This window comes from Ailuropoda melanoleuca, chromosome 6 (assembly GCF_002007445.2).
Source record: "Ailuropoda melanoleuca isolate Jingjing chromosome 6, ASM200744v2, whole genome shotgun sequence".
NCBI lineage: Eukaryota > Metazoa > Chordata > Mammalia > Carnivora > Ursidae > Ailuropoda > Ailuropoda melanoleuca.
The window spans coordinates 59,216,675-59,240,980 of record NC_048223.1 but is presented as its reverse complement, the minus strand read 5'-3'; the positions used below and the strand labels follow the sequence as shown (position 1 = coordinate 59,240,980).

At 40.6% G+C, this 24,306-nt stretch overlaps 1 protein-coding gene across 1 annotated transcript in view; it reads right to left on the bottom strand.

The window, feature by feature from the left end:
- PCNX2 (pecanex 2) overlaps positions 1-24,306 on the bottom strand; it is a 296,677-nt gene that overhangs the window by 178,156 nt on the left and 94,215 nt on the right. Inside the window, exons 13-15 of the mRNA XM_034662505.1 lie at positions 23,476-23,647; positions 15,721-15,831; positions 14,732-14,823 (exon numbers count right to left, since the gene is read on the bottom strand). Of these exons, the coding sequence (XP_034518396.1) occupies positions 14,732-14,823; positions 15,721-15,831; positions 23,476-23,647 (375 nt within the window). The remainder of the gene's footprint in view (positions 1-14,731; positions 14,824-15,720; positions 15,832-23,475; positions 23,648-24,306) is intronic.

The following is a 24,306-nucleotide window of genomic DNA, read 5'->3' as shown; positions in this document are numbered from 1 at the left end:
GAGAAGGGGACAGAAGGTATATTTGAGCAAATCGTAGCTGAGAACTTCCCTAATCTGAGGAAGGAAATGGGCACTCAAGTCCAAAAGGTAGAGAGGACCGCTCTCAAAATAAACAAAAATAGATCAACACCCTGGCATATAATAGTGAAGCTTGCAAATTTCAGAGATAAAGAGAATATCCTGAAGCTTGCAAATTTCAGAGATAAAGAGAATATCCTTGAGAACCTCCAGACAGGAGGTTCTTAGCCTACAGGGGTAGAAACATTAGGTTGGCAGCAGACCCATCTATAGAGACCTGGCAGGCAAGAAAGGGCTGGCAGGATATATTCAGGGCACTAAATGAGAAAAACATGCAGACAAGAATACTTTATCCAGCAAGGCTGTCATTGAGAATGGAAGGAGAGATAAAGAGCTTCCAAGACAAACAAATTAAAAGAATTTGTGACCACAAAACCAGCCCGGCAAGAAATATTAAAGGGGATCGTGTAAGTGAAGAGAGAGCCCAAAAGTAACATAGGCCAGAAAGAAACAGAGACAATCTACAGAAACAGGGACTTTACAGGTAATACAATGGCACTAAATTCATATCTTAGCTTTCAATAGTTACTCCTAATGTAAATGGGTTAAATGCTCTAATCAAAAGACACAGGGTATAAGATGGGATAAAAACGCAAGACCCATCCATTTTCTGTCTAGAAGAGACTCATTATAGACCTAAAGACACCTCCAGATTGAAAGTGAGGGGGTGGAGAACCATTTATCATGCTAATGGACATCAAAAGAAAGCTGGGGTAGCAATCGTCATATCAGACAAATTATATTTTAAACCAAAGACCATAGTAAGGGATGAAGAGGGACACTATATCATACTAAAGGGTCTATCCAACAAAAAGATCTAATAATTATGAATAATTATGCTCCTAATATGGGAGCAGCCAATTATACAAACCAATTAATGACCAAATTAAAGAAACACATTGACAATAATACAATAATAGTATGGAACTTCAACACCCCACTTTCAGCAATGGACAGATCATCTAACCAGATCACCAAAGAAACAAGGGCTTTGAATGACACTGGACAGACGAACTTCACAGATATATACAGAGCATTCCATCCTAAAGCAACAGAATACACATTCTTCTCGAGTGCACATGGAACATTCTCCAGAGTAGATCACATACTGTGTTACAAATCAGGTCTCAACCAGTACCAAAAGCCTGAGATCATTCCCTGCATATTTTCAGACCATAATGCTTTGAAATTTGAACTCTTGAACAAGAGGAAACTTGGAAGGAACTCAAACACTTGGAGGTTAAAGAACATCCTGCTAAAGAATGAATGTGTAAATCACGAAATTAAAGAATTTTAAAAATTCATGGAAAAAAATGAAAATGAAAACACAACTATTCAAAACCTTTGGAGTACAGCAAAGGTGGTTCTAAGATGGAAGTACATAGCAAAACAAGACTTTCTCAAAAAAAAAAAAAATAGAAAAGTCTCAAATACACAAGCTAAACTTACACCGAAAGGAGCTGGAGAAAGAACAGCAAAGCCTAAATCCAGCAGGAGAAGAAAACAATGAAGATTAGTGCAATAGAACAGATCAGTAGAACAGATCAATGAAATTAGAAGCTGGTTCTTTGAAAGAATTATAAGATCAAGCAGATTTACCAAAAAGAAAAGAGAAAGGACCCAAATTAATAAAATCATGAATTAAAGAGGAGAGATCACAATCAATACCAAGAAAATACAAACAATTTTAAGAGCATATTATGAGCAACTACATGCCAACAAATTAGGCAATATGGAAGAAATGGATGCACTCCTGGAAAATTATAAACTACCAAACTGAATCAGGAAGAAATAGAAAACCTGAACAGACCCATAAATGCAAGGAAATTGAAGCAGTAATAAAAAATCTCCCAACAAACTAGAGTCCAGGGTCAGATGGCTTCCCAGGGGAATTCGACCAAACTTTTAAAGAAGAACTAATACCTATTCTTCTAAAGGTGTTTCAAAAAACAGAAAGGGAAGGAAAACTTCCAAACTTATTCTATGAGGCCAACATTACCTTGATCCCAAAACCTGACAAAAGACCCCACCAAAAAGGAGAATTAAAGACCAATACCCCTGATGAAGATGGATGGTAAAATTCTGACCAAGATACTAGCCAATAGGATTCAACAGTACATTAAAAGGATTGTTCACAGCAACCAAGTGGGATTTTTTCCTGGGCTCCAAGGGTGGTTCAACATTCACAAGTCAGTCAATGTGATACACCACATTAATAAAAGAAAAGTCAAGAACCATATAATCCTCTCAATTGATGCACAAAAAGCATTTGACAAAATACAGCATCGTTTTTTGATTAAAACTCTTCACAGTATAGGGATAGAGAGTACATGCCTCAATATCCTAAAAGCCATCTATGAAAAACCCACAGTAAATATAATTCTCAAAGCTGAGAGCTTTTCCCTTAAGGTCAGAAACACAACAGGGATGCCCACTCTCACCACTGTTGTTCAACATAGTACTAGAAGTCCTAGCCTCAGCAAGCAGACAATAAAAAGAAATAAAAGGCATTCAAATTGGCAAAGAAGAAGTCAAACTCTCACTCTTCGCAGATGACATGATACTTTATGTGGAAAACCCAAAAGATTCCACCCCAAAATTGCTAGAACTCATATAGGAATTCAGTAAAGAGGCAGGATATAAAAACAGAAATTGGCTGCATTTCTATACACTAACAATGAGACAGAAGACAGAGAAATTAAGGAATCGATCCCATTTACAATTGCATCTAAAACCATAAGATGCCTAGGAATAAACATAACCGAAGAGGCAAAGGATCTGTACTCTAAAAACTACAAAACACTTACGAAAGAAATTGAGTAAGACACAAAGAAACGGAAAAGCATTCCATGCTCATGGATTAGAAAAATAAATATTGTTAAAATGTCTATGCTACCCAGAGCAATCTACACATTCAATGCAATCCCTGTCAAAATACCATCATTTTTCACAGAGCTGGATAAAATAAACCTAAAATTTGTATAGAACCAGAAAAGACCCTGAATAGCCAGAGGAATGTTGAAGAAGAAAACCAAAGCTGGTGGCATCACAATTCTGGACTTTAAGCTCTATTACAAAGCTGTAATCATCAAGACAGTATGGTACTGACACAAAAACAGAGACATAGATAAGTGTAACAGAGCAGAGAACTCAGAAATGGACCCTCAACTCTATGGCCAACTAATCTTTGACAAAGCAGGAAAGGCTATCCAGTGGAAAAAGGACAGTCTCTTCAATAAATGGTGTGGTAAAATTGGACAACCACATGCAGAAGAATGAAACTGGACCATTTTCCTACGCCATACACAAAGATAAAGTGAAAATGGATGAAAGACCTAACTGTGAGACAGGAATCCATCAAAATCCTAGAGGAGAACACACGCAGCAACCTCTTCGACCTCAGCTGCAGCAACTTCTTATTAGACACGTCTCCAAAGGCAAGGGAAAGAAAAGCAAAAATGAACTATTCAGACTTCATCAAGATAAAAAGCTTCTGCAGAGCAAAGGAAACAGTCAAAAAAACTAAAAGACAACCTACAGAATAGGAGAAGGCATTTAAAAATGGCATATCAGATAAAGGGCTAGTATCCAAGATCTATAAAGAACTTATCAAACTCAACTCCCCAAAACCAAAGAACCCAGTCAAGAAATGGTCAGAAGACATGAACAGACATTTTTCCAAAGAAGACATACAAATGGCCAACCAACACATGAAAAAAATGCTCCACACCACTCGTCATCAGGGAAATATAAATCCAAACCACAATGAGATACCACCTCACACCAGTAAGAAAGGCTAAAATTAACAAGACAGGAAACAACGAATGGCAAGGATGCAGAGAAAGGGGAACCCTCTTACACTGTTGGTGGAAATGCAAGCTGGTGCAGCCACTCTGGAAAACAACAAGGAGGTTCCTCAAAAAGTTAAAAATAGAGCTACCCTATGACCCAGCAATTGTACTACTAGGTATTTACCACAAAGATACAAATGTAATGATCCAAAGGGTCACCTGCACCCCAATGTTCATAGCAGCAATGTCCACAATAGCCAAAGTGTGGATAGAGCCGAGATGTCCTTTGACAGATGAATGGATAAAGAAGATGTGGTATGTAAATAGAATGGAATATTACTCAGCCACCAAAAAGAATGAATACTTACCATTTATATCAATGTGGATGGAACTGGAGGGTATTTTGCTGAGTGAAATAAGTCAATTAGAGAAAGACAATTATCATATGGTCTCAGTCATATGTGGAATATAAGAAACAGCACAGAGGATCATAGGGGAAGGGATGGAAAACTGAATGGGAAGAAATAAGAGAGGGAGACAAAACATGAGGGACTTTTAACTATAGGAAACAAACTGAGGGATGCTGGAGGAGAGGTGGGTGGCAGGATGTAGTAATTGCCTTATGGGCATTAGGAGGGCATGTGATGTGATGAGCACTGGGTATTATAGGCAACTGATAAATCATTGAACACTACATCTGAAACTAATGATGTACTATATGTTGGCTAATTGAATTTAAATAAAAAAGATAATGAAGAATATTATGAATAAATCTGTGTCAGTAATTAGAAAATATAGAGAAAGTGGATACATTCCTTTAAGGACACAACTATTTCAATAATAGATAATCTAAATAATTCTATATTTATTGAATTTTAGTTGAAAACCTTCCCATTAAGAAAACTCCAGGCCCAGATGGCTTCACCTGTGAGTTCTACCAAATACTTCTTAAATGAACAATACCAACTCTATACAAATTCTTTTTGGATATAAAAGAAAAGGAAATGCTTGCCAACTCATTTTATGAGGGCATCACCCTTTAACAAAACAAGACAAAGCATCACTAGAAAAGAAAGCTACAAAACTAGAAACCTCGTGATCATAAACACGCTATTTCTCAACAAAATATTAGGAACTAAAATTGAGCAATGTATAAAAAGGATAATATATCATGACCAACTGGAGTTCATCTTTCAAAGGCAAGATCAATTCAACATTAAAAAGTCAGTGTAATTCATCTTATCAACAGATTAAAAGAAAAATTAATATGATCTCAGCAGAAGCAGAAAAAGCATATGGCAAATTTAATATACATTAATGATTAAAAACTCTCAGCAAATTAGGAATCTAAGGGTAATTACTCAGTCTGATAAAAAAGAATCTAGAAAAATCCCACAGCTAACATTACATTTAAAAGTGAAATACTGATTGTTTCCCCCTAAAATTGGGAACAAGGCAAGAATATCTGATTTCAGCAGTTCTAATCACATTGCCATAGAGATTTTAGCCAGTGCAATAAAGCAAGAAAAAGAAATCAGAGGCGTATGGATTGGAGGAAGAAGTAAAATTCACAGACAACATGACTATATAGAAAATCCCAAAGAAGCTACAAAAAGGCTACTAGGATAAGTATTTAGCAAGGTTCCAAGATACTAGCCTAAATGTACAGCAATTAAGTCTGTATATCATCAATGAACAATCAGAAATGTAAGTTATACAACACAATACCACTTACAATATCATGAAACACATGAAATTGTAATGAGTACGAAAAAAATATGTGCAGTAATTGCAGGTTGAAAAGTACATAATAGTTGACAGAAGTTAACAAAGACTCAAATAAATGGAGCAATATCATGTTCCTGGATAAGAAGATTCAATATTGTTATGTCAGTTCTCCCCCTATTGTTCTATAATTCAATATAATTTCTTTAAAATTTCAACAGGCTTTTGTTATAGGAATTGACAAACACATTCTGAAACTTAAACTGAACAAATAAGATCCATAATAGCTAAAAGTTTCTGAAAAACAAGAATCATGTTGAAACACACCATCTTATTTCAAGTCTTATTATAAAGGTACAGTAATCAAAATACTGTGATATTGGTGTAAAGATAGACATATAGAACAACAGAATAAAATGCAGTCCAGAAATAGACCTGCAGATATCTGGATAATTGATTTAATAGATTCTATTGTTTTTAGAGTTTCACAGAAAAATTTAATGCTCACAGCAACACTGAATAGATAATAGAGATCCCACATACCCTTTGTATGCCCCCCTCACACAGCCTCCTCCACTACCAAAATCTTGCACAAGCATACACATTTATTATAAGTGATGAACCTACATTGATAAATCATCATCAACAGAAGACTATAGTTTACATTAGGGTTCAATCTTGGTGTTAAACATTGTAAAAGTTTTGAGAAATGCACAATGAGAGACATCTGTCATTATAATATCATACACAGTAGGTTCACTGCCCTTACAGAGCATTTTTATTGTGTTTTGCCTATTCATCCCTCCCCACTAACTGCTGGCAACCACTGATCATTTTATTGTCTTCAGAGCGTTGCCATTTCCAGAATGTCATAGAGTTGAAATCTTACAATATGTACCCTTTTCAGATTAGCTTCTTTCACTTAGTAATATGCATTTAAGATTCCTCTATTTTTTTTCATGGCTTGACATCTCATTTTGAGGAGCATGAATAATATTCCATTGTCTGAATGTACCCTAGTTTATTTATCCATTCACCTACTGTAGGACATCATGATGGTATCCTAGTTTTGGCAAATATTAATAAAGCTTGTATAAATATTCGTGTACAGGTCTGTGCACAAACTTAGGTTTCCAATTCTTTGGGTAAATACGAAGGAGCACAATTGCTGGATTGTATGATACAAATATGTTTACTTTAAAAGAAACTGCCAAACTGTTTTCCAAAATGGCTATATGATTTTGCATCCCCAGTAGAATGAATCAGAGTTACTGCTGCTGCACATCCTTGCCAGCATTTGGTGTTGTCAGTGTTCCTGATCTGGGCTATTCTAATAGCTGTGTAGTAATATCTTACTGTTATTTTAATTTGCAATCCCTGAATGACATACAATGTTGGGCATCCTTTCATATGCTTATATTTGCCATCTGTATACCCTCATCGGTAGGGTGTCTGTTCAGGTTTTTGTCCATTTAGTCAAGTTATTTTTCTTATTGTGATTTTTAAGAGTTCTTCATATATTCTGAATAACAGTGTCAGATAGAATTTTTGCAAATGTTCTCTCTCAGTGTATAGCTTATTTTTCATTCTCTTGACAGTGTCATTCATAGAGCACAAATTTTTAATTTTAATGAAATCCAGCTATCACTTCTTTCTTTCATGAATTGTGCCTTTATTGTTGTATCTAAAAAGTCATCAGCATACCAATATCATCTAGTTTTTCTCCTATGTTATCTTCTAGGAGTTTTATAGCTTTGCATTTTACATTTAGATCTATTATGCATTCTAAGGTAATTTATGAGAGAATGCAAGGTCTGTGTCTAGATTCATTTTTTCATGTGCGTGTCCAGTTGTTCTAGCACCATTTGTTGAAAAGACTATCTTTGATGCATCGTATTGTTTTTTCTCCTTTGTCAAAGATAAGTTGACTGTATTTATGTGGATCTATTTCTGGGCTCTCTGCACTGTATCATTGATTTGTCTATTCTTTCACCAATAACACACTATCCTGACTGTAATATTTTTATAATAATCCTTGAAGTTGTGTAGTGTCAGTCCTCCAACTTTATTCTCCTTCGATATTGAGTTGGCCATTTTAGGTCTTGTCTCTCCATATAAACTTTAGAATCAGTTTGTCAATATCCACAAAATAACTTTCTGGGATTTTGATTGAGATTACATTGAATCTGTTGATTAAGTCAGGAAGAACTGACATTGTGACAATATTGAGTGTTCCTATTCATAAACAGGAACTATCATAACAGGATTATGTCTTTCTAGAAATTGGTCCACTTCATCCAAGTTATCAAAGTTGTGGGCATAGAGTTATTCACAATACTCCTTTACTATCCTTGTAACGTCCATGGAATCTGTAGTAATATTCCCTCATTTCTTCCTGTAATTAGTAATTTGCATTTAAATTATTCTTGAGATTTCTTTTCTGACATATGTGTTACTTAGAAATGTGTTGTTTAATTTCCATATATTTGGGGATTTTTCATTCCATTGTGGTCTCAGAGCAGGCGCTGTATGCTTTCTATTGTTTTAAATTTGTTAATATATGTCTTACAGCCTAGAATGTAGTCTCTCTTAGTGAATGCTCCATGTGTGTTTGAGAAGATGTGTATTCTGCAGTTGTTCGATGAAGTAGTCTACATGTGTCAATATATTCAGTTGATTAATGATGCTGTAGAGTCCAACTATGCCCTTACTGATTTTCTGCCTGCTGAATCCGGCCATTTCTGATAGGGAGGTGTTAAAGTCTCCAACTGTGATAGTGGATTCATTTTTGTCTCCTTGCAATTTTATCAGTTTCCCCTTCACATATTGTGGTGCTCTGTTGTTAGATGTATACTCATTAAGGGTTGTTATGTCTTATTAAATTAATCCTTTTAATATTATGCAATGCTACTCTTCATCTCTGAAAAATTCCCTTACTCTGAAGTCTATCTATTGCTCTGAAGTTTGAAATTAATATAACTAGTCTTGCTTTCTTTTGATTAGTTTTGGCATGGTATATATTTCTCCATCCATTTACTTTAAAGATATATGTGTCTATATATCTAAAGTGGGTTTCTTGCAGACAATATATAGCTGGGTCTTGTTCTTTGATCCTCTCTGACAATCTCTGCCTTTCACTTGGTGCATCTGCACCACTGATGTATACAATCATACTGATATAGTTTGATTAACATCTGCTATATTTATTATTGCTATTTATTCACTGCTCTTGTTCTTTGTTCCTATTTTTGTCTTCCACTCTTTTTTTGCCTTTTGTGGTTTTAATTGATTTTATATGATTTCATTTTCTTTCCTTTATTAACACATCAGTTATACTTCTTTTTTTAAAACATTTTTTTAATGGTTGCCCTAGGGTATGTAATATACATTTATAGTTAAGTCCACTTTCAAATGAAACTATACCACTTTATGGGTAGTGCAAGTATCTCACAATAACTATATACTTATGTTTATTTGAATACATGGTTGCAATAAGAACAGAAAAATGAAAGTATTTATTTAACCTTCACTTATTCCTTCTCTGATAATCTTCCCTTCTTTATGTAGTTGTGAGTGTCAGATCAACATTATTCTCCTTTCCCCGAAGAACTTGTTTTAACATTTCTTGCAAGGCAGGTCTACTGGTAACAAATCTCCTTCGACAAGTCACTTCTGAAGGATAATTTTTCAGGGTACAGAATTATAGGTTGGTGGAGTTTTTTTTCTCTCAACACTTTAACTACTTCACTCCCCTCTTGTCTCACCTGAATAGCTTCCTGTCACAGTCAGCTCAGGCTGCCGTAACAAAATACAGTATGTGTATCGCAAAACATGTTGTCTTAAACAAGATAAATTTATTTCTCACAGTTCTGAAGTCTGGAGGTCAAAGATTATGGTGCTGACCCAGTCAGTCAGATGATGGTGTGGGCTCTCTTCCTGGTTTGCAAATGGTCACATGCTTTGTGCCTTTAAAAGCAGTGAGAGAATGAGCTCTGGTGTCTCTCTCTCTTCTTACAAGGGCACTAATCCCATCATGAGGGCCTCACCCTCATGGCCTCATCCAAACATAATTATGTCCCAAAGGCCCATCTCCAAATATCATCCCATTGGGGGTTAGGGTTTCAACATATGAATTTGGGGAAACAATTCAGTCCATAGGTGTTCCTGAGGAGAAATCAAATACAATTTTTATCTTTGCTCCTCAAAGGTAAGCTAAGTATATTTTTTCTCTTTGGTTTCTTTCAAGATTTTTTCTTTACCTTTGATTTTTAGCATTTTGAATGATATGCACTGGTTTAGTTTTTGCTTTTGTTGTGATTGTTGTTTTTGAATTCATCCTAGTTGGGGATTTTTGAGCTTCCTGAATTTGTGGTTTGGTGTCTGATATTAAATTGGGGAAATTCTTAGTCATTAGCACTTCAAGTATTTTTTTCTGCTCCTTTCTCTCTTCTCCTTCTGGTATTTTCGTTACACATATGTTGCACCTTTTGTAGTTGTTCCATAGTCCTTGGATATTTTGTTTCTTCAGTCTTTTTCCCTTTGCTTTTTCATTTGGGAAGTTTCTATTCACATCACCTTAAGCTCAGAGATTCTTTCTTCGGCTGTGTCCATCAAAGGCATTCTTCATTTCTGTAACAGTGTTTTGTTTTTGTTTTGTTGATTTTAGTCTCCAGCATTTCCTTTTGGCTCTTCCTTAAAATTTCCATCTTTCTACTTACACTGCCCATCTGTTCTTACAGGATGTCTACTTCATCCATTAGAGCCATTAGCATATTAATCACAATTGTTTTAAATTCCCAATCTGATAATTCCAACATCCCTGCCATATCTAAATCTGATTCTGATGCTTATTCTATCCCTTCAAACTGTGTTTTATGCCTTTAGTATGCCTCATAATTTTTTTTACTACTGGGTAAAAGGAACTGTGGTAAACAGGCCTTTATTGATGTGGTGTTAAGGTGTATTGGGAGAAGTATTCTATAGTCCTATGATCACTTCTTAGTTTTTTAGTGACCCTGTGCCTCTGGACTGTGAACTTCGTAAGTGCTTCTGAGTCCTGTCCCCGTCTTAGGTGGGACAGAATAGCCAGAAGGGTTGGATTGGAGTTGGTATGTCCTTTTGCCTACATGGAAGTCTAGAGCCAACTGGAGTTTGGTATTTCCCTTCCTCCAAGTCAGTGAGGCTCTGAAAAAATCCCAGTAGTTCAGGCTGTGGTGAAATCTTGAGGGCAGGCCTTGTTAAGAAGAGCAGACTAATGCTCTGATAGATATTTCAAAATGTTTACTCTTCCCCTCTGCCTGCTGAAAGCGTGAGGGGATTTTTCTCTGATGTTCCCTGGGAAAACCTGCTCAAGCTCCTGGAGGTAAAAGCCACAAAATTGTGGGCTCCCTTTGATGACTGGGTCCCCCTGGAGATACTAACTCACAGACTCACCCACACTGAGGCTTCGGCAATTCCTCAATGACACTTCAGGTTTTCCTGCCCTGGGACTCTTTCCCACATGGGTTCCTGCTCCAGTAGGATGTGATTCCCTGGATCTGCCTGTCTGTCTCTCCAACTTTGGAAGCAACAATCTGCTTGCTTTTTGCCTTCTCTGACAGATTTAAAAAGAGTTGTTGATTTTTTAGTTTGTTCAGCTATTTACTTGTTTTTAGAATGGGGTAACAACTTCCAAACTCCCTACATCCTGGACCAGAAACTGGAAGCCGGTAATGGTGTTTTCACAAAGCTTCCAAGGTAATTCAATGGGGAAAGGTTAGTCTTTTCAACAGTTGTGCTAGTGAATCTCAAGCTTTACCTCATCTCAGACATAAAAATCCACTCAAACTGGATCACAGTTCTAAACATAAGTGCTACAATTACCAAACCTTCAGGAAAAATTTTCGTGTTAGGTAAATATTTCTCTAGATAGGACATAAAAAGTACAAACCATAAAACAAATAATAGACAAACTGGATTTCCTTATAATTAAACACTCGCTCTTTGAAAAATGCTGTTAATGAAGGGGATAGACAAGCCAAGAGCTAGAAAAATATATATGTGCAATAAAAATTTGATAAAAGACTTGCATTCAGAATGTGTAAAAGAATTATTATATCTCAATAAGAACATGTAATACACTTTTTTAAAAAGATTGGTATTAAGGAGGGCACGAATTGCATGGTGCACCGGGTGTTATATGCGAGTAATGAATCATGGAACATTACATCAAAAACTAGGGATGTACTATATGGTGACTAACATAACATAATAAAAAATTATTATAAAAAAAAGAAATGAAGAGAGTAAGTCCTTTCTAACCTTTCAACAACCAAAATTTAAGTCGAATTAATTTAAAACAGGAAATCACTAAATTCTGTTTACAGGGTTAAAAAAAAAAGATATTTATTTATTTATTTATTTATCTATCAGAGAGAGATAGAGCGAGCACAAGCAGGGGAAGCGGCAGGCAGAGCAAGAGAGGGAGAAGCAGGCTCCCTGCTGAGGAAGGAGGCTGATGTGGGACTTGATCCCAGGACGCTGGGATCATGACCTAGGCCGAAGGCAGATGCTTAACCAACTGAGCCACCCAGGCGTCCCAATGCAATTTTTTAATGGACAAAAGACTTTAGCGTATTTTTCACCAATGAAGATACTTAAGTAGCAAGCGAGCATATGAAGCCCACTTGACAGCATTCATCATTAGAGAAATGCAAATTATAACTACAATTAGATACTAGTTCATACTAGAAGGAGTACTATTTTTTTAAAACTGTTAAAATATTAAGTGCTAGAAAGATCTGGAACACTTGGAAATCTCAAAGATTATGAGGGGATCAAAAATGGTACACACTTTGGAGAACAGTGGCAGTTTCTTAAAAAGTTAAATATTAACTAACCATTTGACCCATCAATACCACTCCTAGGTATTTACTATGTATAAATAAAAACACATATCCACACTAATACCTATACACAAATGTTTATAGAAAATGTGGTATATACACATGATGGAATATTAATCAGCCTTTGAAAGAATGAAATCTTGCCACTTGCAATGACACGGATGGAGATAGGAGTATAATGCTAAGGGAAATAAGTCAGTCATAGGATTTCACTCATATGTGGAATTTAAGAAATAAAACAAATAAGCTAAGCAAAGGGGAAAAAAGAGAGAGAGAGAGAGAAACCAAGAAACAGACTCTTAACTAGAGAACACACTGATGGTGACCAGAGGGCAGGTGGGTGGGGGATGGGTGAAACAGGTGACAGGGATTAAGGAGGGCACCTGTGGTGATGAGCACGGGGTGGTGTAGGGAAGTGTTGAATCACTGTGTTGTACACCTGACACTAAGGTAAGTGTATGTTAACTCACCGGAATTAAAATAAAAACTAAAACCAAAAATAAAACACTTACATCTTTAAAAATTTTTTAAATAAAAAAATTAAAAAGGGTTGAAAAATAAATACATAAACAAACACTGAGACACAACAGAGTAAGTACTATACCAAGGGCCCTGCAAGTAAGAGCTCGTAACCCCAAAGTTTTATAGGCAGCTGTTTTACCAAAAGGCAGCAGAAAGAGGTCCTCAGAAGTGCAAGGACTCAGAAAATAACTATTCAAGTCCTTTTCCTGAATAAAATACCTGGGGTCCTGTGACAAAATAAAGGAATGTATTTCAAAAGAAAGAACGCCAGAACATTGATTTGTTATGTAATTGTTGTTCTGCACGATAGGATAGACGTGGTGACAGGTCACCACCAGCACCTAAATTACCTTTGTGTATTAGAAGAAGGAATCTTCCTCTTCCACCCCCTTTCTTTATCCGAAAGAAAATATCTTTACGGAAAGGATGGAAGGAGTGAGGGAGGAAATCATGCTGTGGGTGATCACAGACAGATTCCATGGGAATGCCCTAGGAGATAATCGGATCACACTCCTTCCCTTGCACAACGGTGAACAAACAATTATCTTTCTGCCACTCACAGCCGGGCGTTTAACAACATTTTAAGTTACTCTTTTTAAGAAGTTACATAAGTGTCATTGGATAGATATTAAAAACCCTTTGGAACATGCATTATTTTTATTTGCTTTTTTTGTGTTTAATTTTTATTTTATCAAAGAGGTATCTGTTGTTTAAAACAGTAAATGTAGGATGTCCATCAACTCAAGGAATATGTGTAATAATAATTAAAGTTTTTCCTGAACTCAGATGCCCCGACAACATTGTGTGTGTTACTGCCTTCAGACGTTACAGAAACCCTATAGTTCTATGACACCGAAAATGAGCAGGAATGGCCCCTCATGGCCCAAATGCCTGCCACCTGAAGGCAACGTGTTCCAGCTGGTTCTTCTGCAGCTAGGACCCTCCTTATTTCCAGGTAACATGCTTGTTTTGTTATTTCTTGACTTTTTCCAATTTTAGATATTATTTGCTGACTTTCCAGGATGGAAGACAAGATTAGGATGGTCCCAACGCTCACACTCACACACACTCACACACACTGGCACACACCCACTCACTTCCCCCTTCTTCCACTATAGATGTAACCATTACTCAGAGCACTGCTCTGAGTAATTCAAACTGTCATTCACAGCTGAGCCACACGTGCACAATCGTTACCTTTCTTTTCAGACACAACTTTGGTGTTTTCCTAAAGTTAACGCTCATCTTGTTTTTTCATCCTCTCGGGCCTCCCCTGCTGCCAGCCTGAGCTTCAACTTTCTCCATCTGGATAAATCGATGGGCCATCTGTTTTCTAGATTTTAAAATTTTGTTGCTATCATATCCTCTCCTGTTCTCTGTCCACAAAGCTCCAGGGGATTTTATCTCTTTCTCATCTTTGGAGCGCTATTCCAGAAAGCAGAGAAGGTAAACCCACCGGTCCTGTGGACCACCGTGCTCAGCTGAGGTCCCTGCAGGGCTCAGTAATGATGCCAAGAGACACGCGTGCAGGGGGTCAGTGCTCCCTGGCAAATCAGGTATCTTGTGGTGTCTTCAAATACCACCGAGGCCCCACCGCCAGGCCCTGCTATTCCTGATGTGCTCAGATCCCATTTCTTTCGTAATTAAGGCAAACATGTATTGACTTAAAGCCCCGGCTGATTTCACAGGTTGTGGGGGAGAAGGGAGCAGGCCCTCGGGCCTCACACCTACCTTCACGGCGCTGAAGCACAAGGCGTGGAGCAGGCCGGCGGCCGCGGCGCTCCGGGCCACACTGTAAACAGCCGAGGTCAGCCCGGAAACAGCTGCAACACAAACACCAACAGTCTCACAATCAACACATGGGAGAAAGTGCGAAGACAAGGTGGTAGCTTTCAAATACAAAATGCCTGCCAAAGGGGCAAGGAATAGTTCCATGGGATCAGTCAAAAGTACCGAGGATGTAATACAAAAGAGGGAGAGATCAACCACTTCCTAAAAATTCTGGAGGAAAACATTGAAAAGGAGTTTCTGGCAACATTCTTAGAAGACTGTGTGAACATGTCCAGCATGGAGGTGGGGAGGCCTCCTTGCTTCCAGCTGAAAGCTGCTGGCCAGAATAACCTTCACGGATGAAGGTGTCCTCGGGAGAAAGGGGGCATGGAAAGAGAGATTGATCTCACAAACAAGCAGTGCTTGTGGGCATCTGTGCACGTCCGTGTGCATCTGTGCATGTGTGTGTACGTGCGTCTGTGCATGTGTGCGTGTCTGTGTGTGTGTCTCTGTGTGTGTGTGCATTTGTGCGTGTGCGTCTGTGCGTGTGTACGTGCATCTGTGTGTGTGTAATGAGGTGGGAACAATACTGGATCCCTCGCTATGCTGTAGTGCTTTATGTATGATTTCATTTCATTCTTACAGTGACTCTATGAGATCCACGTGTTTATTTCCATTTAGAGAAGAGTAAATTTTACAGTTAAGCCATCTGCACGGTCTCCAGGTACGAATTAGGCCAGGCTTTAGCCGCCGTGGGCGGAATGGAAGGTGCTATGTCAAGGGAGGGTCCACACAGAGGGAGACCCGGGTCTCCAGTCTGTACCGGTGCATGCAGGAAGCAGCTTGGTGTTCAGGACAAAGAAAACTGAGCTGTCCGGACTCTCATTCTATTCAGCCCTTATCCGAACTTTAGACTCCCTTACAGGAAGAGTGGGATATAGATCACTTACCAGAACCTCCAAAAAACAGCATGTCAATTTGTTCCAAAAGATAAATGCAGAACGTGTTGATCTGCGGGAAGAGCCCGAGGAGGGAAATTGCAGGGAAGCAATATAAAAATACTGGAAGTGAACAGACAAAATGGATGCTAAGTGTGCAGCTGCTGGCCACTAGGTCCCCGAGGCAATCCTGTCTGCTCCCCTTCCAGTCCCGGCCACCACCACCCCGCCCCACCCTGGAGGCAATACCGGACTCCCTGCATCCACAGGAGGAACGCACGCCATATCTAAACGTTGCCTGCTAAGTCGGGTTCCGTGGGAACACCAGGTTCGCAGACGAGCAAGGGAGGGTGGTGATTAAGGAAACACACACGGTGACAGCAAGACACCGAAGGGCCTGACTTCCTGGGGCCTGGAGCATCCAGGACATGAAGGTGGTCCTGCCTGACCAGAGGAAGACGTGCCCCCTCCCAAAATTGCAACAGTGTCCTGGATAAGACCACCACATGCCAGGATTCCACGTTTCACAGAGATCATTTGTTAGAGGAAATCAGACCAGCTAGAGCTGCATTTTACAGCTCTGTCCCTGTCATCCTCCCTCCCTCAAGTCTCTGGAAGTTGGGTTTCATAGAAACACAGAAACTGCCATTCCTTCTGCTCTAACACATCTGTCTCCTGTCTCCATTTATTGAGGAGAATGTCAATGAAGTTTGATCCTGGTAAGTCCTAATAAAACTAAGGAAATTTGATTTGAAATCCCATATGCCTGAACTTTGGAACGGTGTGCTGACACTGTACATAGACTACAGTCGACAGCGGGAGTGGGGCTGATGGAGGGGGAAGGGGTTCAGCTCTTTCTGAAAAATCAGAAATGAAAACTTTCCATCGTGAAATTGTAGAAATGAGAGTCTTCGTACGTCCCACGCTCTTGCTAATAGTGGCTTGAAAGTCAGTATGGGACAAACCCTTCCACAACAATACCAAGGAACTGTCCCAACTCTCTTGGGGTTGGAGCCATAGTTTGATACGCATGGTGATTTTGCTGTAATGTTTTCTGTGGCAAGATTTCAACAATATTGTAATAACATAGAGCATGTGTGAGGAATCCACTTTTCAATCAAAGTAGGCGATAAGATACAAATACTGATTTGCTGGACATAACTTTTTAGGACACAATTGCTTTTTTTCAGTTTTTGTGAATGCAACTCAGAGATATGGGAAAGAGATAAGAAATAAATAGAAATTTGGGGCACCTGGGTGGTTCAGTGGGTTGGGCGGCCGACTCTTGGTTTCGGCTCAGGTCACAATCTCAAGATCCTGGGACCAAGGCCCGCATGGGGTTCTGCCCTCAGCAGGGAGTCTGCTTTGGGATTCTCTCTCTCTTTCTCTCCCTCTGCCCCTAACCCCCTGTTCTCTCACTCCCTAAAATAAGTAAATCTTTTATAAAAAGAAATAAATAGAAATTTAATTATAGAACATAGGAGCATCAAAATTTTATTTCCATATAATTTCAAGCAAACTGACTAGTACTTATTCTCTCAACTTGGAGACTCGGACCCAGCAAGGTGGTATAGTGCTACCCTATACTCTGGAGTACTCATGGCCAGGGCAGGGGCAGATGGAAGTGCGATGAGATTGTGTTGGTTCACCTTCTCAAGAGCTGTGTGTGTGTCTGGCAAAAACTACACCAAGAATAAAGAACTCCAGGGAAAAATATGGGTGTGAAATAAGACTAAAGGCAGCTGAATATTGGAACATGTTCAGCGATGCAGGGGTAAGGAAGCGTACTCTGTAAGAAATACATTAGGTAATGAAACCCCAGCTATGGAAGCAAAAAGAACGGGAGCCAGTGAACCATGGCTTGAGGGCGATCCGATGGCGAGAGGCTCGCAGAACGGGAGCTCACTGCAGCCACAGCGCAAGGCCAGCAGTCACCGAGGAGCCCAGGATGTAGCTCCTCTCCAGGATGTGTTAGAGAAGGAGATCTCTAGGCTTTAAAACCAAAGCCAGGGAGGTGGGAGGAGAGCGAGCTGGAGGCCACGCATCTCATCTGTCGGCCTGCAGCTCATGTGAATAAAAAAGCAGCCAAATGTTTCTTGCATTAGTAGGGCAATTAAAAAATCACACTTGAAGTTGCTGAGGTCAGCTTTACTTTTTCCAAAAGTAAAAATGAATGAATGAATGAATGAATGAATGAATAAATAAATAAAAATTCCCTGTGCTGTGGCTGTTGGCAATTTTCCCTGTGAACAAAGATTTTTTTTCTTAGCATACCACTGAGAGGGTGTGTAATTTTCTCTCACTGCTACTCCTCATTTTCCCTAATAATTACCATAAGTGCAGAAACTTCTGGTACCTTTCCATTTCTTTACAAGCAACATCTGCAAATAAAAACATTGCAACTTGCTTGTTTCTTTTTTTAAATGCGAATGATGATATTTGTTACTATTGTAACCCATGACTATTGCTGCTGCAGATTTTGGGTGAAAACAAGCAGAATTTAAAGAACATGTAAATAAAACTGGAACCTAAGGAGTGGCTGTGAATATATACACTGTGTGTCTCCAAAGTTCTGTATCTGTGTGTTAACTACTTGTCCTGCCTACGGACTATATCGAGCCCCAGAAACAGTCTTTAGAGGAGACACAGAGAAGACAAATGTGAGGTCTCCTTGGGCAGAGGAGAGGGGTGCATTCCAGTAAGCAGTCCCCAAACCTCCACCTATCTCTAATGTTGGCATTAGTGAAGCTGCACTGGTGTGGGTTGGCGGTCACGGTCCTAAGGACGAACATAAAACAAAGAAGTCTCAGATCTGAGAAGGACCCATGCAGTGCTCTCTACTGCGGACAGCCGCTCTTCCTGCCTGAGCCCCTTCCAAGTCAGGACCTCCGTGCTTCAGTAGGCAAAGCCCGTGCTACCACTGGCCAGCTCCAACCCAAACCATTTTACAGGTCTACGTTGCAGTGAGCCGGAATGCACCTGCCGTGGCCGGGGACTAGCTATTACCACTACAGCTACAGAGAACGGCCACCGCGTGGACATCCCACTCTTTTGCCCCATCTCCAGACACAGTGCAGCCCCAGTGGCTATGTTCCTTGGGGCAAAGTTTATCTTTGCTCCTGCTCCTTTTGAAATATGATACTAAGAACTGAAGACCTCTTGGCTTCCTCATCCGTGGGATAATTACAAAGCCAGCCTCCTTTTGTAGGCTTTCCCTGAAGTGACCCTAGTGGAAAATATTAAAAATTCCAGCTCATCTCATCTCTGACGGAGCAAGCTAAGGAGGACTGACTCAGAGGTCCCTTCCCCTTACTCCCGGAAATAAAGAGAAAATTCTGTGCCTTTTAATGAAAGAGATGTGCCCACAGGGGTATTCTGAATATATAGGAGGGGTCATAGAAGGAAAAATTACGTAAGAATATTACCCTGTTTCTATGTCTTTAATTACCTCCCCAGCCTATAAAATCAACAAGTCCCTGCCACTGACTCTGTCTTCTTATGTCCCCAAATTCGGGCCCCAAGGTCCCCAGCTCCTATCTGCGTACATCCCACCTTCTCCCAGTGCTCTATTATCTGACTGAGAGCTTGCCTATGCGATGCTCCCCTCCTCACACTAAATATGATGAGGAGCTCTCCACCTTCCCACCCAGCCGATTTCCCCCGGGATCATTTCCCACCCCTGGCTCACATTCGACCCCTTCTGCCCTGGGAGGCAGAGGGGGCAGGGTCAGCTCTGCCCAAAAGCAGCAGACATGGATACTCCCTGCTCCTTTCCTGCTCCCCTTCCTCTCTGCCTCATCTCCCTCTCATCCACTTCAAGTTGACGGTGTTGTGCCGAAAGCAGGAGCGGCAGCGAGTAACAGAAATCTCAACAGTAAGGCACAACCTTAAGAAATACTTCCCCCCCCCCCAGCACCAGCCGGGACCGGGACCACAGCAGGAGAGGCACAGAGCACCTGTGACCACACGATGGGAAACCGGGTCACATATGCTTAGTTCCTGCTTCTCTCCTGTCCTTTTTCTTCAGTGCTCCTTGTTAAAAGGATTCAATCACATCCCTCCAAAACAGTACCTGTAAATGTGACCTCATTCGGCAATAGGGTCTTGGCTCATGATCAAATTATGATGAGGTCATTAGGGTGGGTCCTGATCTAATATGCCTGATGTCCCTATAAAAAGGGGGAATTTGGACACAGAGCCAGACCAGCACACAGAGGGAATATGATGTGGACAGACACAGGGACAAGGCCATCTATGAGCCAAGGAGCGAGGGCAGGACAAGTCCTTCCCTTGCACCTTCAGAGACTTTAGACTCCTGGGCTCCAGAACTCTGAGACAATAAATCTCTGATGTTCTCAGCCACCCATTAGCAGGACTTTGTTACGGCAGCTATAGGAAAAATACACTACTTTTTTATCCCAATACCCTTCTGGTCTCTCATTTTTTCTTCTCTCCTTGTTAGTTTCTGAACCTAACAATGGTAGCAGTTATATACACCCAGAACCCTTGGTAGTGAGGGATAGAAGGTGGAGAGGTTCCACAAAGAAGAATGAGTGACTCTGAATTGCCCTTGCTTTCCCTCATCAGAAAATTGGTATACACCTTTATCGCCTTCCTCTCGTTCCCAGTTGTTCTAAATTTGTTCCACAGTCTTTTCCTGCTCAGTGCAAATTAGTGTGTTTAACACATTCACTCCATGGGGATTGCTATTGTTCTATTTTTCCATTTTTCTTTATCCCAGAAGTCATTTAGTTGGCTTGCTAGATTATTTATCGCTATTTTTACTTGTTACCGTTGACAAGCAGACAAAAATATCTCTTAAGCAAAAGCTTTAATGAGGAAAAGGGAATTCCAGATACAAAGATAAGGAAGGCCATATTCCCTGCCCCATCTCCACTCCTCAGTGGAATTGGTTTGAAGAAAAATAAAATGAGCATACACACAGCCAGTAGCTTATTTTAGAACAAGGGTTTCTGCTGAAAGTAAAACCTCAGGCTTTTACCAAGGGCATTAAGGTCTTACTTTTTGAGCCCTAATTACATTTCACCTTCCGACGCCAGGGCAAATCTGCTTTGCCAAGACTACTATATGAATTCAGCGGCATTGGCTTGTTTATAGAAAGACACCCATGTCCAAAAAACAATTTCTAAATGGAACGTATGTCATGCTTTTCTTCCTCTTTCTCCGAATCATCTCCAAGAGGTGCTTATTAGGTCCCTACGTACTGTTAGGGCCAAGGTGAACGGTCCGAGAATGACGGTGAGCTTTCCCTGATCTATGAGTGAGTATTCCGAAAGTTCACCCATACATTAATTTCCTTCATACTTAAAGCATCCTTGTGTTTATTAGTTCATCCACTCAACAACATTTCTTTAGTGCCTGTATTTACCAGATACAGTGCGGGGTGCTAGGGATTCAGTGTGAGAAAGGAGGCATGGGCTCTGCCTTGCCCTTACCCAGCAGCACACAAGCTAGCGAGGGCACAGACATTAGTCAAATAATCACAAGTGAAGCAGACAACTATGAGATGGGTTTGGTGCTATGAAAAGTATGGGTCGTGGGGGGAGAAAAGATGGGGCCAAGCTTAGGGGAGATGGGTCATCAACTAGCATGGTCAAGGGGGTTATGGGTGCTGTGGAACAGGAACATGAGGCATGAGGATGAGATGAGGAGGCACCAAGGTATTTAGGGCTCCAGGTCAGACCACAAATCCTTGTGACCTGTAATGGGTGGAACTCTATGGAGCGTGAAACTAACCCATGCTCGAGATCCTGGGTAAAGGTGATCAAAATGTACCCAAGATTGAGCGTGGGCCGCAGAGCGGGGAGGCAACATTTGACATGGACACATGTTTCTTGAACATCTTCCAATGCTTTCCTGCCCTCTCCACTGCTGATCCCCAGGCCCTCCCTTGTGCCCTTGAGCTCTGGACTCCAGCACTGCTGTCTGCAAGAAGACAGCAGGAAAGGATGGTCTCCAGCATGCACAACCGTGCCTGGCCGTCTGTGTCTACTCAAACTCGGACTTTTTCATTGTAGCTAATCTCAGGAGGGAGATGACTGAGCTCATTTAAAAGAAGGTAAAAGTATATGAAAGTCTTTCTTGGGGGTGTGCGCTCGTGTGTAGTGTGTGTGTGTGTTCTGACTGATAAAACTTCAAGTAATATAAAAAAGTAAAGTGAAAAATATCAGAAAGGGTAGAAACAAATTTCCTTGGGCAAGAGGCACTGCCTGGAAATCTTTTTTTTTTTTTAAGATTTTATTTATTAATTTGACAGACAGAGACAGCCAGCGAGAGAGGGAACACAAGCAGGGGGAGTGACAGAGGAAGAAGCAGGCTCCTAGCGGAGGAGCCTGATGTGGGGCTCGATCCCATAATGCCGGGATCACGCCCTGAGCCCAAGGCAGACGCTTAACCACTGCACCACCCAGGTGCCCCACTGCCTGGAAATCTAATCATGGGATCAGTTCTTTCTCCCTCCCCCAGTATGTTTCTGTTTCCTGCTTGAGCTCAGAGATTCTCTAAACATGGTGCCTGACCTTCATTATTAAGAAGCTACTCAGCCCCTCACATGATGTAATAGGAAGAGAGATTCTGAGGACACAGACGAAGGTGGGCTTGTGGGGGGCTGTGTGTGGGGGAGTGGATAGTTTGCTGCCAATATAGGAGGAAGAAGAATGGGGAGATAGTGGTTGGGAAGAAGAGTCAGAGGGTGGAATGTCTACTATGGGTTTCACCTATAAAAATGCAAAGATATGCCATATCTGGGGGCCCTTCCCAGTCCCACTGGAGAGATTCAGGGAAATGTCACGGGGGCCAGAGAAAGAATGATATGGGACCTATGGCTTTGAAAAGCTCCTCTTGTAAGATATCCAACTGGCAAGCGGTAGATCCAGGGACTGGTATCTTTGGCGGTTGCCCTTTATCAACTCATTTGGGCAACGTGATCGCATGCGTGTCAACCTTTGGACGTCATCACAAGAATTCTCAGAGCACTGGCAGTCAAGTCTTCAGAGCTACAGGCAACACTGGGGCAGCCTCTCCGCATAATAATAATAACAATAATAATAATAATAATAGCTAGTACCTGGTGCCTGGCACTGGTCCATAGGTTTAAATGTATCAACTCATTTAAAACTTGCAGACCTCTGAGGTAGGTACTATTTTTGTTCCCATATTACTGTTGAATTTTTCTCAAGGTCACATAACCAGCAAAGTGGCAGAGCTGGGATTCAAACCGCCAGGTGCCAAACCATGACCCTGTGCAGGCTGTCTATGCAAACGGAGCACTCAACATGAATCACCACCTAGACCTTAAGGTGCGCCAAGAGGGCCAGCGACAGGCCGGCTGACCAGCACGTCCGGGACTCTATCTGGACTGAGAACCATGCACACTCAGGCGTTGCCAGAGTGTCTGTGCCACGGGGGGGTGGGGTGGCTGTCACTCTGGTGGCAAAACCACCCTCACCCCGGGGAGCCCCCCCCCACGCCCCGCACCAGGCACCACACCGACCAGCCTCCAGATCCTACAACTTCCGACCTCTCAGTCACAGACACCACAATCCTCTAGAATAATTCTGCTGCTGGATGCTGTGGGGCTCCAACTCCCAGAGCATCTTGTGAAGGTGTACGAGCCAAAAGAGAAATTCCCGTCTCTTCCTCCCGTGACCACATAAGGAGGTCTCTCCCGTTGGCGATGCAGAATATAAAAGGGAGACATAGCCACCCTCCTCTGTATTCTTCCCCACAACCCCCAAATTCACTCACCTATTAAGAGGTCCCTAGCTGACTGCAGGGACCTTGGAGAGAAGAGCTTCAGGCCATAGACAACGTAAGTGGGAGGGTGCCGGGCTTTGGCCCCTGTATTAAGAAGCAAAATAAGGCCACACAGCACACAAAAATAGATTGGTCTGCTATATGTTATGATTTGGTTGTGTCCCTAGAAAACAAACACAATTTCTGAATGGTACCTATTATTTTGATTAAATGGCAAAAGCTTCATAGTCAGTAATTCACATCATATCATACAACTTACACCATAAAGCACATTCCCCCCACACCACAACTCGTATACACGAAACACCAAGAAAAGAAAAAAATCTCTGATACTTATTCTGACAATTAAGAATGAGAATATCAAAAAGAATGTTATGCCTCTCAGACTCAACAAGGTTTAGCTGAAAATTTAATTACCGTCCTTAGATACAATCTAGATCTAATTCAATGCTTCCCTAATAGCAAAACTTCCATTTGTACTGTTTGTTTCAAGGGCAAAACTAATATGAACCATTATTCACTCTACATGGTCAAACTTGAGCCCCCCTATTAATAAGAAACAGAATTATAAGTGGTGGGCTTTGATTTCCTTGTCTTAAAAAGCAAGACAATACAGGTGCAACTTAGTTATACCTGCAGAGGTGGCATAAAACGTCTTAGTGTGGCACAGGGGAATAATCCAATTTTAAAAAACTCACCATTTATATACATTTTCCTTTGAGGAGGACCAAAAACTTAACAGATCTCATCTTAGCCCTCAAAATATTGTTATGAGGAGAAGTAGAAACATTTTTATTCTTCTCCTTGAATAGATAGAAAAAT